At 42.8% G+C, this 15,572-nt stretch overlaps 1 protein-coding gene across 1 annotated transcript in view; it reads right to left on the bottom strand.

Moving 5' to 3' along the window:
• Positions 1-15,572, bottom strand: part of PGR (progesterone receptor) — a 91,188-nt gene that overhangs the window by 61,258 nt on the left and 14,358 nt on the right. The window contains exon 2 of the mRNA XM_060234905.1: positions 14,248-14,399. Within this exon, the coding sequence (XP_060090888.1) occupies positions 14,248-14,399 (152 nt within the window). The remainder of the gene's footprint in view (positions 1-14,247; positions 14,400-15,572) is intronic.

The raw sequence follows: 15,572 nt of genomic DNA, 5'->3' as shown, positions 1-15,572 counted from the left end.
AAATCCAAGTTTCAAATGCAACAGCAACAATATTGCAATAGCCAATGATTTGTGGATGCAACCTTGGTCCATCCAGTTTCAACAAGGTACTATATACTCCACTCAGGGCTTTTTCTTTTGGTAGAAAAAGCGCAGCAGGAATGCATTTGCATATTAAGCCACACACCCCGATGTGTCACCATTGTTTCACACAAGGCTTTTTTGTAGAAAAAGTCCAGTAGAAATTCATTTGCATATTAGGCCCTGACACCAGGCCAGCCAGAACTGAGTTCCTGACTCCACTAATACTTGAAGTAAGCTCTAGGACTGGGGGATGGATTTTCTTTAGAATTTTCAGGTCTGCATGAGAATTCAGCAGACATACATTTATGCTTACATTTATTTAATATATCAGTTGCACAGCAGCAAGGGCCTAGGAGTGCTTATGAATAGTTGAATATGCAGACATAGCTCTGGAATAGAGCATAGAGAACTGAAGGTCGCAGGCTCTCTCTTCCTGGTATCTCCCATTATATGGCAGTTTGAATAACTTCTGAGGCCTTTTGAAAGTTGGTGATGTTGGAAACTGCCATTGAGCTGCAGCTGACTTATGACAATCCCATGGGTTTTCAAAGCAAGGGACATTCAGAGGTGATTTACAACTGCCTGCCTCTGAATTGCAACTCTGGACTTCCTTAGCGGTCTCCCATCTAAATGCTGAACTGGGCTGATCCTGTTTAGCTTCCGACATCTGACAAGATCAAGCTAGCTTGGGCTCTCCAGGTCAGGGCTTTGAGAGCTGCTGCTGATCAAAGTACCCCATGCTAGGGGGCAGACCAATTTCGTATAAGACAGCACCATACATTATATGCATGTACATCAGAAGTTTGAGAAAATACAGATGTAGCATTTTATTACTGTAAAGCATGAAAACATTTTACATGTCAAAGCCTCTTGCATAATGGACATGCAGTGCACTTGGTGAAAACATGGCAGGCTCTTCATAGCACAGGACCTCAGCTTTATAATGTGCATGATATAACAACCTGAATTCCAGTTGGAAGTCATTTCTTTAAAAAAAACAAAAAAAGCACAGGAATCTGAGACTGGCAATAGTTTCATATTGCTAGACTCATGCTGCTTGCAAAAGAAAATTAAAATGTAAAACAATGAGGGACACACTGATGAAGGTACAAAGTGGGTAGAATGACCTGGATGTGGGCATGGAAGTAGCTTTTAAGAGGAGCAGAGAAAGGGAGGGGGGAAATCCAAGGGAATCTGTATGCTTTTGAATTACCTTCAGCTTGGAAGCAAAGCAAGAAAAAACCTGTCACAAAAGCACTCTCTGAAAACCCAGAGAAACAGTGAACAGCAAGCAAACTGAGTGCTGAAGGGAGGAAAAATAATGCAGAACATAAAAGAAAATCCCATGGACACGCACAGTGAAAGCGAGGCAAAACACCAGTACATAATAGGCCCTTGATAGACCACTAGTCTGACTCCATATAATGCAGCTTCATGTGCTCACAAAAAAGGCTTACAATTGGCAACAGGAGAGAATGGTATGCACAAGGGACCCTCCCCCCGCAAAAAAGCCCTGTTTCGTTGTCCATGGTCAACCTTCCCCATACCTCCCAGGTCAGTACTTTAGGGGAGAGGAGAAGAATATGGAGGGACTTGTGTTGGATTCTCCAGTAGGGATCCCTCAAGCTATTTCTGGAGCAAACTAGTAAAAAAAAATGGCTCCACCTACCAATTTATAAACTGAGACTAGAAAATAAAAACTACAGGAATAAAAGACTCACCAAAATATGAGTGTAAAATGAGCGATGATCTTAGCTTTCCAGATGCTGGTGGGTGCTTTGATTTGGATTATTTTTTTTTTCAGTTGCCCTCCCTCGCTTTGGATTACAGAGTAAATACAGAACTGGGAAGTTCCTGTGTCAAGAAGACTAGGCTTGTTTCTAATAGCAATAATATGCAATGCTCCCAAATAGAGTATTGTTCTGTCACCTATAAAAACAAGATTGCGCTGAACATAAAACTCTCCCTTGTCAAAAACAAACCACAGTCTCTATTGTGCCAATGCAAAGATAAGAACAGGGGACCAAAATGAAATAAGAGCTAATAAAACTTCAAGAAACAGATGGTGGCCGATAACTGAATTAACAAAAGAAACAAAGTAGATTAAAATATCATTAGGCCTGGTAGACATGGAAAAGCCACATCAGAAAGGAGACAAAACTGGATCAGTAATGTTTGTGTGTCAGGATTCTGCAGATCAGGGCTGTAGCCAGGATTTTATGTTCGGTGGGGCCCACAACAGGATTTGTTGTTTGGAGGGGCTGGGGGGCCACCTGGTTTGGCTACAGGCCTGCTGCAGGTTATGTGGGGACAGGGTTACCGACCTCCAGGTGGCACCTGGCAATCTCTCGCTATAAATGAGCTCCAGACAACCAGGATCTGTTCCTGGAGAAAATGGCTGCTTTGGAGGACCGTTTCTGTGGGATTATACCTGTTGAGGTCTCTCTCCTTCCCAAACCCCCCTCCTCAAGCTCCCCTCCTCAATTACTAGGTATTTTAGAACATCTAAATTTGAATCCAGTATCAATTTAGAGACCAAAAAGATTTTGGCGTTGTAAGCTTGTGAGAGTCAAAGCTCTGAGGAGGGGCCTTTACTGAACATGGGGCTGTATGGCAAAATATAGCCCTACTCTCTGTGCCCTCACCTGAAGAGGTGAGGCCAGAAGTGACCAGAGACAGGGCTTTTTCAGCAGTGGCACCTGACCTCTGGAATGTTCTTACTCTTGGGGCCTACCCTCACTTCAGGCTCACCTTACTATTTTTAACACAGCAGGCCAAAATGTTGCTCTTTGCCCAGGCTTTTAACTGAGGAGTTCCATCTTTTTTTTTCTTTTTTCAACTTTCTATGACTTGCTTTCCAGCCTGGTTTATGAATACAGTTTTTTAGCCTGCTGAACGTTGCCTTATGTTGCTTTTGATAGTTTGTTAATTGATCAGTCTTAAGTTTTGTTCTATTACTGCATTGCATTTTTTAAAAAAGCCTGCAAGACATTTCCTTAAAAATGGATAAAGAGATATGTCTCTGTCCTATAAAAATTACAATCTAAATTTTGACAGGACAGGAGAGAAGCCACAAAAGCAGAGGAGCTAAGGAACATCATGGCAAAGTAGAAACACCATGTTTGGAAGCAGTCTACCTTTGTGTACCAGATGTTAAGGAGCAACAGTGTGAAGGGTTATAGCCTTCCTTCTTTGTTTATGGATGCATCAGGTTGCCCACAGTAAGGATGACACACATAACGGGACTGTGGACAGATCCAACTGGACTTTTCTCACATTCTTAGGAGACTCCTTCAGGACTAATCCAACGTGCAGCTTTCACTCCAACACCAGAGCCAGTTTGGTGTAGTGGTTAAGTGCGCGAACTCTTATCTGGGAGAACCGGGTTTGATTCTCCACTCCTCCACTTGCACTTGCTGGAATGGCCTTGGGTCAGTCATAGCTCTGGCAGAGGTTGTCCTTGAAAAGGTAGCTGCTGTGAGAGTCCCCTCAGCCCCACCCACCATCTCACAGGGTGTCTATTGTGTGGGGGGGAGGAAGATAAAGATTGTGAGCTGCTCTGAGACTCTTAGATTCGGAGTGGAGGGCAGGATATAAATCCAATATCTTATGAACATATGAACATATGAAGCTGCCTTATACTGAATAAGACACTTGGTCCATCAAAGTCAGTATTGTTTTCTCAGACTGGCAGCGGCTCTCCAGGGTCTCAAGCTGAGATTTTTCACACCAATTTGCCTGGACCCTTTTTTGGAGATGCCAGGGATTGAACCCGGGACCTTCTGTTTCCCAAGCAGATGCTCTACCACTGAGCCACTGTCCCTCTTCTTCTTCAGAGCCTTTGCTCCTTCTTTTAACAATATTTATATGCCACTTTTCAACATGAACATTTTCAGCATATGTATTGCTGCCCTCATTTTGCCAATTTCACTATTGTCAGGTTGCCTAATCCTGAGCTTGGATCTATACCAATCCACCTATTTCTAGCATTAAACCTTTTCCGCCATCTCTTTTCTTTTCTCCTTATTCCCTTTGCTAGCACATCCTGTTATAGCTTTTGGACTCCCATTCTGAAAGCTTCCTTATTAATTTGTACCTATTTTTCCTTTCCTTTAAGATTGGTAGGAACAAATCTTGTCATGTTTTCATATTTGTATGTTCTCTTCCTTCCCCCCCACCCCAATACCAGCATATAATTTCCATCATAAATAAGCTGTGCACTCACTCCCAAGGCAGACAAACTCTGTCACCCCTCCTGGAAGTAATTACATTTGAGTTTAATAGGGACAATACTGTGGAACACTGAAAATCACATCAGAAATGTATCACGACAAAGCTAATTTAAATATCCTTGCTGTCATTAAATAATAAGACTGCCAGATACCTACTCTGAATGTTATCACTTTCACAGCGCAATAAAGGCCAACCTGACGGAGAAGACATTTACTATTTCTCTTCCTTTTGCATGCTGCCCTTTTTTTTTAATTGTTTTCAAAAGTAGCTGGCAACCTGAAGGACTTTGCTTGCATTTTTAATCACAGCTGGTATGCTGACATGCCTTGATTTAGACAGCCCAAGGTAGCCCCATCTCACCAGATTCCAGAAGCTAAGCAGGGTCACCCCTGGTTAGTACTTGGATGGAGGTCAACTGAGGAAGTCCAGGGTTGTGACGCAGAGGTGAAACTCTCTGTTGCCTGGTAACAGTCTCACTTGGGCGAGGGGGTGAGAATCGCAGCTCCCAGCTCTGGATGGAGTACAGCTCTCATTAGTGGACTCCCTGTCTGACTGGATGCCTCTCTTACGTTGGACAAGCAAGTGTCCACAGTTGCAAAGCAGGCTCTTTTCTACTTACACTAGGCCTGTCAGTGGGCCTCCTGTCTGTCTCAGCTGAGCCTGGCCACAGTGCATGCCAAAGTCACCTCCAGAATAGATTACTGCAATTCGTTCTCTGCAGGGTCGCCCTTGAAGGCACTTCAGATTGTCCAAAATGCAGCTGCCAGGCTTCAGACTGGAACATCTTGGTCTTCATGTATACAGCCTATCTTACAGCAACTGCACTAGCTACCTGCTGGTTTCTGAGAAAAATTCAAGGTGCTGGTTTTGACCTTTAAAGCCCTAATGTCTGAGATCGCCATACCTGAGGGACTGCTTCTCCCTTTACAGCCCGGCTCGGTGGCTTTGGTCATCATGGCCTACAGATGGTTCTGGGCTCTCAAGTCGCATGTTTGGTATCCACCAGGGGGAGGGCTTTTTTTATTGTAGCCCTGTCCTGGTGGAATACCCTCTCAGATGAGACCCTGGCTCTGCAACACCTCCTTTGGTTCCACAGGGCCTGTAAGGCCGAGCTTTTCTGTCAGGCTTTTCCCAGTTAAGTGTGTCTTGCAGGGAGTAATGCTGGATCCACCACTGTAAGTTGCAAATTGTCTTTATTATACCTGCATTTTTATACTGTTTTAATTATATGGATTATGTTTGCTTTATACTGTTGTGAAATGAGCCCTATTTCATGGTATAGTGGGTCAGCTGAAATTTGGTGGCACCACATATGCTAAGAAGTTCACTGAGAAGCACTGAGCTACACTAATGTCCCTCAAGTATTGCAGAAATGGGCATGGCCAAGTTTTGGCTGTGGAAGTACGCACATAAGTCAACACCCTTCTAAGGGCACCGACTTCCATAGGCTTTAAAAGGCATTACTTTCATTCAGGACTGCACCGCTAGAAAATTCCTTGGGCCATTTAGGAATGCAAATTATTATTGCAGTCCTGTGATAAAACTGACACTGCTGCTGAGGAATCCGAAATATTTTTTCCAGCTCTGGGATTCTAGTCTATGTTTAGCAAGGGAAGGTGAAGTCATCCTCCACTCTCATCCTTCCTGAAAACAACACTAAACCAACAATCCGCTATGTCTGTTTTGGCTGAATCTAACACACAATTCAAACTCCCTGCCATTTAAACCACCTCTGCCTTCTGTTCCCTGCAGCTTTCTCAAGGGAGCAGAAAACAAGGGGTTAAATAACCCTGCCTTTTGCTCTCTATGAAAAGACATGAGGAGCAGAAAGCAGGGTTTAAATGGAAAGGGTGAAGTCCCTTCCCAGGAGATTTTCCCTCTCTTCCTTTCTCCTCCCCCCCCCCTTTCTGCTGGCCGTCATTTCTCAGGCTGTCTTTTGCATTCCTTTTAAAGTTTAAAGGGACTGCGGAAGACAGAGCAAAATGGCTGTGCAGCAGCGAGCGCCTCCTTGCCATGCAGCTGTTTTTTGCACTGTTTTGCAGTACATTTAAAGGCACTGCACAAGTCAGCCTGAAACAACTGAGTGGCAGGGAGGAAGGTGCTCTCCGACGCTCAGTTGTTTTTCCAGCTTTCTGCAAATCGCATTAAAAGGGACTGAGCTCCCTTTTAATGCAGTCTGCAAACCAACAAACTGCAAGAACCAGTTCAGATCGTAAATGAGCCTCCCGACTTGGTTCAGTTTGGGGTTCGGTTTGTCGTTCAGCCACAAACCCCAAACCAAACCACATTTCCCCAGTTTGTGCCCATCCCTATCAGCTATTACTCAACTGTGGCAGAAAAATGGATAGCCACCCTGATGAAACAGACAGTTTGTATCAATTAAGTGAAGCTGAAAGGACTGCAAGAGTCTATTCCTTGCTGAGAGCTGGGTCTTATTAAGATGATGCAGGGTTGTTGTGACTGCCTTTACAAAGCCCTAGGCACTGACTGTACCATTCCTTTCAACTTGGGTTGTCAGACCACAGCCAGCAATCCCCGGGAGGAAACAGGGTAGTGCCAGCACTGTGCTAGTACCTGACCTCATTTCCCCAAAAATATGGATGCAACATGGTGAACACTCTAGCATTCTGCAAAAAGCTAGAGCATCTGCCGTGTTATGTCCACTTTTTACAGAAATTGACGCAAGTGCAACAGTGCAATGCCAGCACATGTTGCCTCCTCCTTCCTTCACCAATTTCATCAATGAGATTGGATACTTATAGCAGGAGACCAGGCATCATCACTTCCAAAGTTTGTAAGGAAGGACTACTGCACACTACATACATGACTACGTAACAGGAGTGGGGAACATTTTTCTCGAAAACATGACAATGCACTTAACTGGCCACTCTTATGGTTAACGGTTAATCCCCAAAGTTGTATTCTAGCAAAGGTCAGTTGAATTTTGCACTATACCAATGCTTAGCAAGGGCCATTATTATTCACTCCTTCGTCAGGAATACAATCTAGTGAGCAAACAGTATCAAATTATCACTGGAGGCTACTTCGGATTTTTCTCTACCATGTGTGCCTAATTCTAATGGCATGAGTAAAGATGTAGAAAGACTAATGTTTTCTTCGTATAAACGTATTTTATAATATCTATTTACAACATTTACATAAATAGTGTGCTCTTTGATGTTCATTGTATAAAATCTCCTTAAGCTATAACAAAAAATTGCCACATCAATGGCTGCATTTTAGCAAACTGTGGAGATTAGAAGAGAAAAAATGGGAAGGAGAGAAGTGAGTAAATTGGTCTAAAACACCCCTCCTCCCACCCAATTTAATCAATTTGTGACACAATTTAACCCAATTTTTGACCTCCCTACTCTGTTCATGCTGGTTTTGCAGCTCCAGGCATTATCTTTCCAGGGGTCAAAAGCAGCTGTTGGGCAAATGGGGATGTGGGGAAAATCTCCTTCTAAAAGGTAAAGGTAGTCCCCTGTGCAAGCACCAAGTCATTACCAACCCATTAAGTGACATCACATCAAGTTTTTTTGGCAGACTTTTTGGTATGGGGTGGTTTGCAAATGTCTTCCCCAGTCATCTACACTTTCTGAGTTATCTGAGAGGAACAGCTCTGTGAGAACTTGTGACTGACTCAAGGTCATATCAGCAGGTGCATGTGGAGGAGTGGGGAATCAAACCTGGTTCTCCCAGATTAGAGTTTGCACACTTAACCACTACACCAAACTGGCTCTGCAGTGTGATTCTGCACTGCCCTGTCCTAGACTCAGATTCTTCACCACCTTTGTGAATGACTTGAATGGAGGGAATCTCCATCAGATTTGCAGATGCTACGAAACCGTGCAGGAGAGCTAGCACCTTAAAAGGCAACAAAAATTCCAGACTAAAATGGTGGGATGAAAGCCACAAAATGAAATTCTAAAAAAGACAAAATGCAAAATCCTGCACTTAAGCAAAAAGAATCAAATGAGGATTGGCTACATCAGGGGTGTGTGGCCTAATAGGCAAAGGAGCTCCTGCTAGAATCCTACCCCTGCATCTTATATAATGTACATTAGACATTATTCATTTGCTCACCCATTATCTCCCCATTGCCAAACTGTTCCTGACTTCTGCAGTCTGTAAGTTTCCCAAGGCTGCAGCTGACTGCAACAGGATTGAAAAAACTGAAATACATGTAATATTTACCTTCCTGTCAGATTTATACTTATTACTGCTTTAATAATATAAAGTGTATTGTTTATCATAGAATCATAACAGCTGGAATGGATCTCCAGGGTTATCTGGTCCAACCCCCTACACAATGCAGGAAATTCATAAATACGTTCACAGAATCTGACAGTATTGCTGTCAGATGTCCATCTAGCCTCTATTTAAAAACCTCCAAGAGCCCACCGCCTCCCGAGGAAGCTTTTTCCACTGAGGAACTGCTCTGGCAGGAAGTTCTTCCTAATGTTTAACCAAAAACTCTTTTGATTCAACATCAACCCATTGGTTCTGGTCCAACCTTACGGAGCAACAAAAGACAATTCTGCACCATCCTCTATATGACAGCCCTTCATGTACTTAAAGATGCAGATCAGCCGCCCTGAGCCCGCCTCGGTGGGGAGGGCGGGATATAAATCGAATTATTTATTTATTTGGGATTTATATCCCGCCCTTCCCACGAATGGCTCAGGGCGGCTTAATAATAATAATAATAATAATAATAATATCGCTTCTCAGTCATCTCCTTTCCAGGCTAGACACACTCAGCTCCTTCAACCTTTCCTCATAGGGCTTGGTCTCCAGACCCCTAGAATCTGGTTAGTATATAAAATAAGTACTATTTGGTATATTTATAGACTACAGGAGTAGGGATGCCTTAGGTTTCTAAAAGCAAAACTGCAAATAATCTCAATACTTGAGAAAGACTGCTGTACTCTTAGCAAATGTATCTTAACTTTTATGATATGAGAGAGAGGGAAAATGTTGAAATTTGAAAACAAACTTTTACTGAAAACAAAAGAACAAATAAAAATATTTAATAAAAATAAAGAAAAGATTTGGACAGAAACAGTCTCATATAATCTGAACTGGACTAGTGTTTGGATATCAAGATCAACTGGATAACACAGAAAACTCTTTAACAATGCATTATCATCAACAACATTATAGCACATTAATTGTTGCCAAAACTTAATCACAGTGAAACAATAAACATATCCTTGAAAGTACTATATGCTGAATTTGGCTACACAGTTATTACCAGTTTCTAATACTGTAGATTGATTTGAGGAAAAATGTTCATGCTAAACATTCTCAATGAGTAAAACCTTATCTTAAATGCATTTCACTAATTCCAAAGAAGAAAATATTTCATAAGTTGTTTTTTCTCATTGTGCCACAAAACTTTTGAATTTAGGTACTGGAAAAATGGGTAAAAGACCTCAGAAAAACAATTTTAAATATTTTTCAACCTGTTTCTATATATTGTTCTTGGCCTGCAAATCTACTTAAGATGTTCAATTCTTGCACTGTGATCAAGAAAACTAAAGCGGTTACCTGTGACTTGACTGTGCCTTGTTTTAAAGGGAGGTTCCTTTGCAGCTTGGTTTGCCAACCTCCAGGTGGTGACTGGAGATCTCCCAGAATTACAACTGGTCTCCAAGTGACAGAGATCATTTACTCTGGCTGCTTTGGAAGGTGAGTTCTATGGCTTTAATACCCTGCTGAAACCCCTCCCCTCCCCAAACCCTGCCTTCCTTAGGCTCCACCCCAAAATATCCGGGAATTTCCCAACTCGGAGCAGGCAACCCTATTTTCAGCCTTTCTCACATAATCCAAAGACACTTTTTAAGATTGGATCTTTTTTTAAAAAAAACTGACTCATTTCTGGGATTGGGGAAAAGCTCATACAAGGGTCTGGCATTGGCATTGGGAATCTCTGATTCCCCAATTTACATGCAAACAGATGCAATGGGAACAGGATAATATGAATCAAAGCCATTGTGCTGGAAAAAGGAAGGCACAGCTTGCTCCTCCCAAGCCATCCCCCTGATAGAAAACAGAACTCTCAGACTTGCTTTTGGCACTGATAGAGCGAAAATACAAGGTAGGTGTACTGTGAAAAAGAAAGGCCTTTTAAATGGGAAACAGAATGAGGGAAAGCATCAGTCCCTTCCCCAAAGTCATGGTCCCAATCCCATTTATCAATTAGGGAGGCCACTCTCTAGATGAGGTCTAAGTTCTCCCAGAATTACAGTTCAGCCCTAGACTACAGACATCAGTTTCCCTAGAGAAAATGGATGCTTCGGAGGGTAGACTCTATGGCATTGTACTCCACGGAGATCCTTGTCCTCTCTCCACCAACAAATCTCTAGGACAGGGGTGGCCAAATTGTGGCTCTCTCACACATATGATGTGGCTCTCCAAGCCCCCTCTGCCCTTTCGGCCAACTTGGAGAATGCATTTAAAGTTAAAGTTGCTTTCTTTCCACCTCTCTCTCCTCCCTTCCCTCCATTTATTTCCCTTCCTTCCTGCTCTCAAACAACTGATGTTCATGTCCTGCGGCTCTCAAACATCTGACGTTTATTCTATGTGGCTCTTATGTTAAGCAAGTTTGCCCACCCCTGCTCTAGGAGTTCCCCAACCTGGAGATGGCAACCCTACCCGCTAACCCCTACCATAGCCAGGTGGGACCTGGCTACCCTCCCCTCCCCTACTCACAGATATATTACAAATCAGGAGAGCTAATCATAAATTCACAGCATTATTTGTAGTCTGGACCTATAATACATATTATTTACATGTTAAGACAAGTTCAATGGATCCAAGACAGAAAGTCACCAGAACCTGCATGTTGCATCAAACTATAGCGTTTCCTGCCATTTGGTTAAGCCCATCAGTAGCTGGAGGAGACTGGTAATTGTATTTTTGCGTATTTCACCGTTGGAGATGCATTAATGTCTAATTCAGAAAGTTGGGCTGTTGCCGCTGATTCCTCTACCTCACCCTCAGGCCCACATTGAATGTATTTTCACTCACAGCATTTTTTGTTGATCGGCAATGTTTAGACTTGAAAATCAAGCAGAAGTACCACTGTCAGCGCATCAGCTTCCTTGCTGTGAGGCACCATAAAGCAAACTTTGAATTCAAAATAAGTGTGCATGCAAGTAAAATCTGGGCATTTTCTAGCAAGGCATCTTGCATGATTATCAGAACAAACAAATCAGCAGCAGGGCAAATACAGGACCCCAGAAAAATTACATTTTTCATCCAAAAAACACTCCCTTGATAAGAACTTGTTTTGTATTTGAAAAAGGGAGATATTTAGCGTGTTCGTATCTTGTAAAAAAAAATCATTTGTGATTGTGTTGCACAAGAGTTTAAAATCTATTTTAGTGCAAAATAATCTATAAACCCCTTCTTGGCCTTAAAATCTACCATGGTCAACAAATTCCTACCCGAAAGGGCGTGTGTACTTGTTTAAACAACAGCATTATAATATAAAAACCAGATTTCACTTGGGGTGGCAGGCTGCGATTCTGTTCCGCTAGCAGCAGAAATGTCCTTTGGCACTGCGAGTCTTCTGCTAATGGAAAGCTCATGGAGGCAGAGAAAAGCTGCAGAACAGAGTCGTAGGATCTGGCCCAATATAACTAAGATTTCTGATTAGGCTTCTTTAGCACTCAAGAAACCAATTTCACCTAAAACCAGCCTTAGGAAACCGGCACAGCTCTAGGCTCTGCGCACTGGTTTCATCACAGCGTGCATGCCAGCCTCCTTGCAAACTAGGCACATAGTGAGGAGACAGCGCCAACATCTTCCATAAGCCAAAAGGTTATTCTAGGTATGCAAGGCCACAACAGACAGAAGTCGCTGAGAATTTATAGAATCATCAGAGAAGTGGGCGGCAGTCTTTTTACATATAAATAAATATAAGTAAATTAAATTGTTTGCTATTTAACTTAATCAGATGTGGAATGGAACAGCGCAGTTCCATCTTGTCAGGTCTCAGAAGCAGGGTCATGGTACTTGCGAGAGCACCAAGAAAGACTTTGCAGAGGAAGATAGATCCAGGTGGGTAGCCGTATCGGTCTGAAGCAACAGAACAAAGTTCGAGTCCTTTAAGACCAACGAAGTTTAATTCTGGGTATAAGCTTTCGTGCACACAAAAGCTTATACCCAGAATTAAACTACGTTGGTCTTTAAAGTTGCCATTAGACTTAAACTTTGTTCTTTTGTAGAGGAAGGCAATGGTGAACTACCCCTGCTAATAAGGTGGACAGCAGCCTCTGGAATTGTTTATTCCGCATTCTTGTGCTGTTTGTGTCACAAAATGTAGCAATGGCATGTTTTGTATTGTAATATGCATTTTTCAATAAAAGTTCTGTTTAGTTTTTTTAAAAAAATCACCTCTGCTTTTCACTTACCTAGAAAACCCTACTGGGCTGCCATAAGCTGCTATGACTTGACGGCTCTGTCCCCACACTTGTCCCCTTAGTTACTACTTGTCCTGAACACACAAAGCAAATCCATATGCATAGAGCAAGGTTACAAGCCTAAGAGAGCAATCGTAAGCTTGTCTACTCAGAAGCCTATTCAGGTCTATTCAGTGGGGCTTACTCCCAGGAAGGCATTCTTAGGGCTGCACTATAAACATATTTTAAGCAAAACAAATTCCCAGTGGAAAAAATTAAGAGAGCACACTAAAAATCAACCATGTTATTTTCTTCTACAGCATTAAGTCCGTATAGAAGCCAGAGGTTCTGAATCTGTACACAGCACTGAATATGTTGTCCCCCTGAATGCAACTGTTTGCAAATGTTGTCTTGCAGATGAGTTTGTACTTACCCAGATCACTGTACATAGGAAGATGTCTTAGTCTGAGTCAGATCCAAAATTCATCTAGCAAAGTGTTGCACAAAAGCTACCCTCCAAAGTTCATCCAAGTCTTACCGCCCATGCTCCTTTTAACCGGAGATACCAGGGACTGAACTTCAGACCTTACACATGTAAGGCACGTGGCACTGCTATTGTGCTCTGGCCACACCCCTGAGCTCTCCTGCCTTCTCTATGGCTGTTCTTAGATAAGCTTCCAGCCTTGTGGTTCTTCTAACAGCATCTTTAGGAAAGCATCAAACCTACCAAGGGGCTGAAGCCACGTGTCTGGCCAAGCAGTGAGAAAAATGCTGCCCTTCTACATGGTATGCAAAATTGGGATATGCCATGTTTGCAGAAAGAGTGTGAAAAGTGCTATGAAGTCACAGCTGACATATCACAGCCCCAGCAAGGGGCTTTCAAGGCAAGTGAGAAGCAGAGGTGGTTGGCCATTGCCTTCCTCTGCAGAGTCTTCATTGGTGGTCTCCCTTCCAAGTACCGATCCTTCTCAGTTTCCAAGATCTGACAAGATTAGGCTACACTATTCTGCCTTCCCTCGGCTTGCAGAATAAATAATGCAAAATAATAAGTCCAACTTGGTTCAATGTGCATAGCATACAATGGCCTCAAAATTCAGCTTTTCTTGGCACAAATTCTAGACACAGAGTTATGCTTTCTTAAAGTGAATACACACCACCCTGAATGAAATCCCCCACACCATATGACTGGATGACTTCCCATTTGATCGCATGCTGATGCCATTATTATTGTTGTTGCTGTTATCATCATCATCATTTCTATACCACCATAGCTAAAGGTCTCTGGGTGGTGCACAACAATACAAAACAGTAAAATACACCAAATGAACTAAGAAATGCACATTTTAAAAAATGTCTAACTCGAGAGCACTTTGGAACACAGCAAACCAAAATGTTCTGAGATCAGATCACTACAACTCATAATATTCTGCATTTATTTACATGGGTTCTCTTAAATGCACAGTACTGGCTATGGTGCTAACAAACACAACAGATTTAATAGTCTATGTCATACATTAATTATTAGACTGGATTACAATACCTTCCATCGCTCTCTTAAAGAAGACCTTACAGCTTCCACAGGTAAGAACTCCATAGTGGCATCCTGAGGCTTCATCGCCACAAATGAGGCATATTTTTTGAGGCAATGATTCAAAAGTATACTGTGGGCTCTGGCCAGCTTCCACATCGGACCTAGATGAAGGAAGGAAGGAAATGGTAGTTGTTATTTCATGAAGCTATTAAAATAGAAGGTATTCTGTACAAAAGGGAGGGGCGTTGGAAATACAACAGTGCAAAAAAAGTGAATGAAGCAACACAGAAAACAGCTAGACGCAGCTTATCAGGAGAACCAGCATATGCTTCTTATGTTAATATGCAAGGTGACTGAGTAAACCATCTCTTCCTTAAGCAATCTGATTATAAAGGTAGTTCTATTTCTGTTCACTACACGGCAACGTACTAATTTTTGCAATTGTTAATAATTCATTACGGATCCTTAGTCACTAGTGAACCCTTTCAAAAGCCCTAGCAAAATAAAGGTTAAGTTGCAATATATGTATTAGTTCCAGCATTTCTATCCAATAGTTTTTTCTTTTAATAACAGGAAATATTCCCCCTCCCCCCAAAAATGCCTGAAGTCTGTCTGATTGTCAGCCAGGTACACCACCACCCCCCGGTACAGGTACTTCCGTAGGACCTCGTTGATAAAGTTCATGAACACCCCGGGAGCGCCCTGAAGCCCGAACGGCATCACAAAATATTCAAATTGTCCCATAGGCGTGTCTTCCATTGCAGTCTTATCCAACGAGATCCGGGTGGTTCGAGGTGGCATCCCAGGAACCCCGAACCGGAACCTATTCTAGTGCAGGGTCAGAAGCACCACGAAGTGAAAGAGATCCTCGACTCTAGAATGCACAGGGGGGTTTTGCAGTACTTAGTGCGCTGGCGCTACTTTCCGCCCAGCTGCGATGGGTGGGTGAAAGCCTCCGATCTCAACGCCCCTCAGCTGCTTAAGCAATTTTACCTACTGCACCCAGAAAAACCCCGAGCAAGAGCTTATGTCAGCTTGTGTTCCATTGATACTAACTATGTTGCCTAAAATGTTTATTTGCTTGCAACTAACCCCGATGATCCCCCGTAGAATTTTAGGCATGCCTGAGGGGGAAGAGGAAGGCGGGAGGGAATTGGGCGCCAAAGGCCATAAACGGTTTTTAAGTGCAGAGAAGCGCGGCCGCTTCCCAGGCGCCAGCAAGGACACCAGCCAGGAGGGGGAGTGGGGATAGCCCAACGGAAGAGATAACAGGCGTGTGAATCAAGCACCTCTGAAGGCAGAATGTAACTTTATTATGAGAATGATTTAAATCC

This window comes from Heteronotia binoei, chromosome 3, assembly GCF_032191835.1.
Source record: "Heteronotia binoei isolate CCM8104 ecotype False Entrance Well chromosome 3, APGP_CSIRO_Hbin_v1, whole genome shotgun sequence".
NCBI lineage: Eukaryota > Metazoa > Chordata > Lepidosauria > Squamata > Gekkonidae > Heteronotia > Heteronotia binoei.
This window is presented reverse-complemented; position numbering and strand designations above follow the sequence as displayed.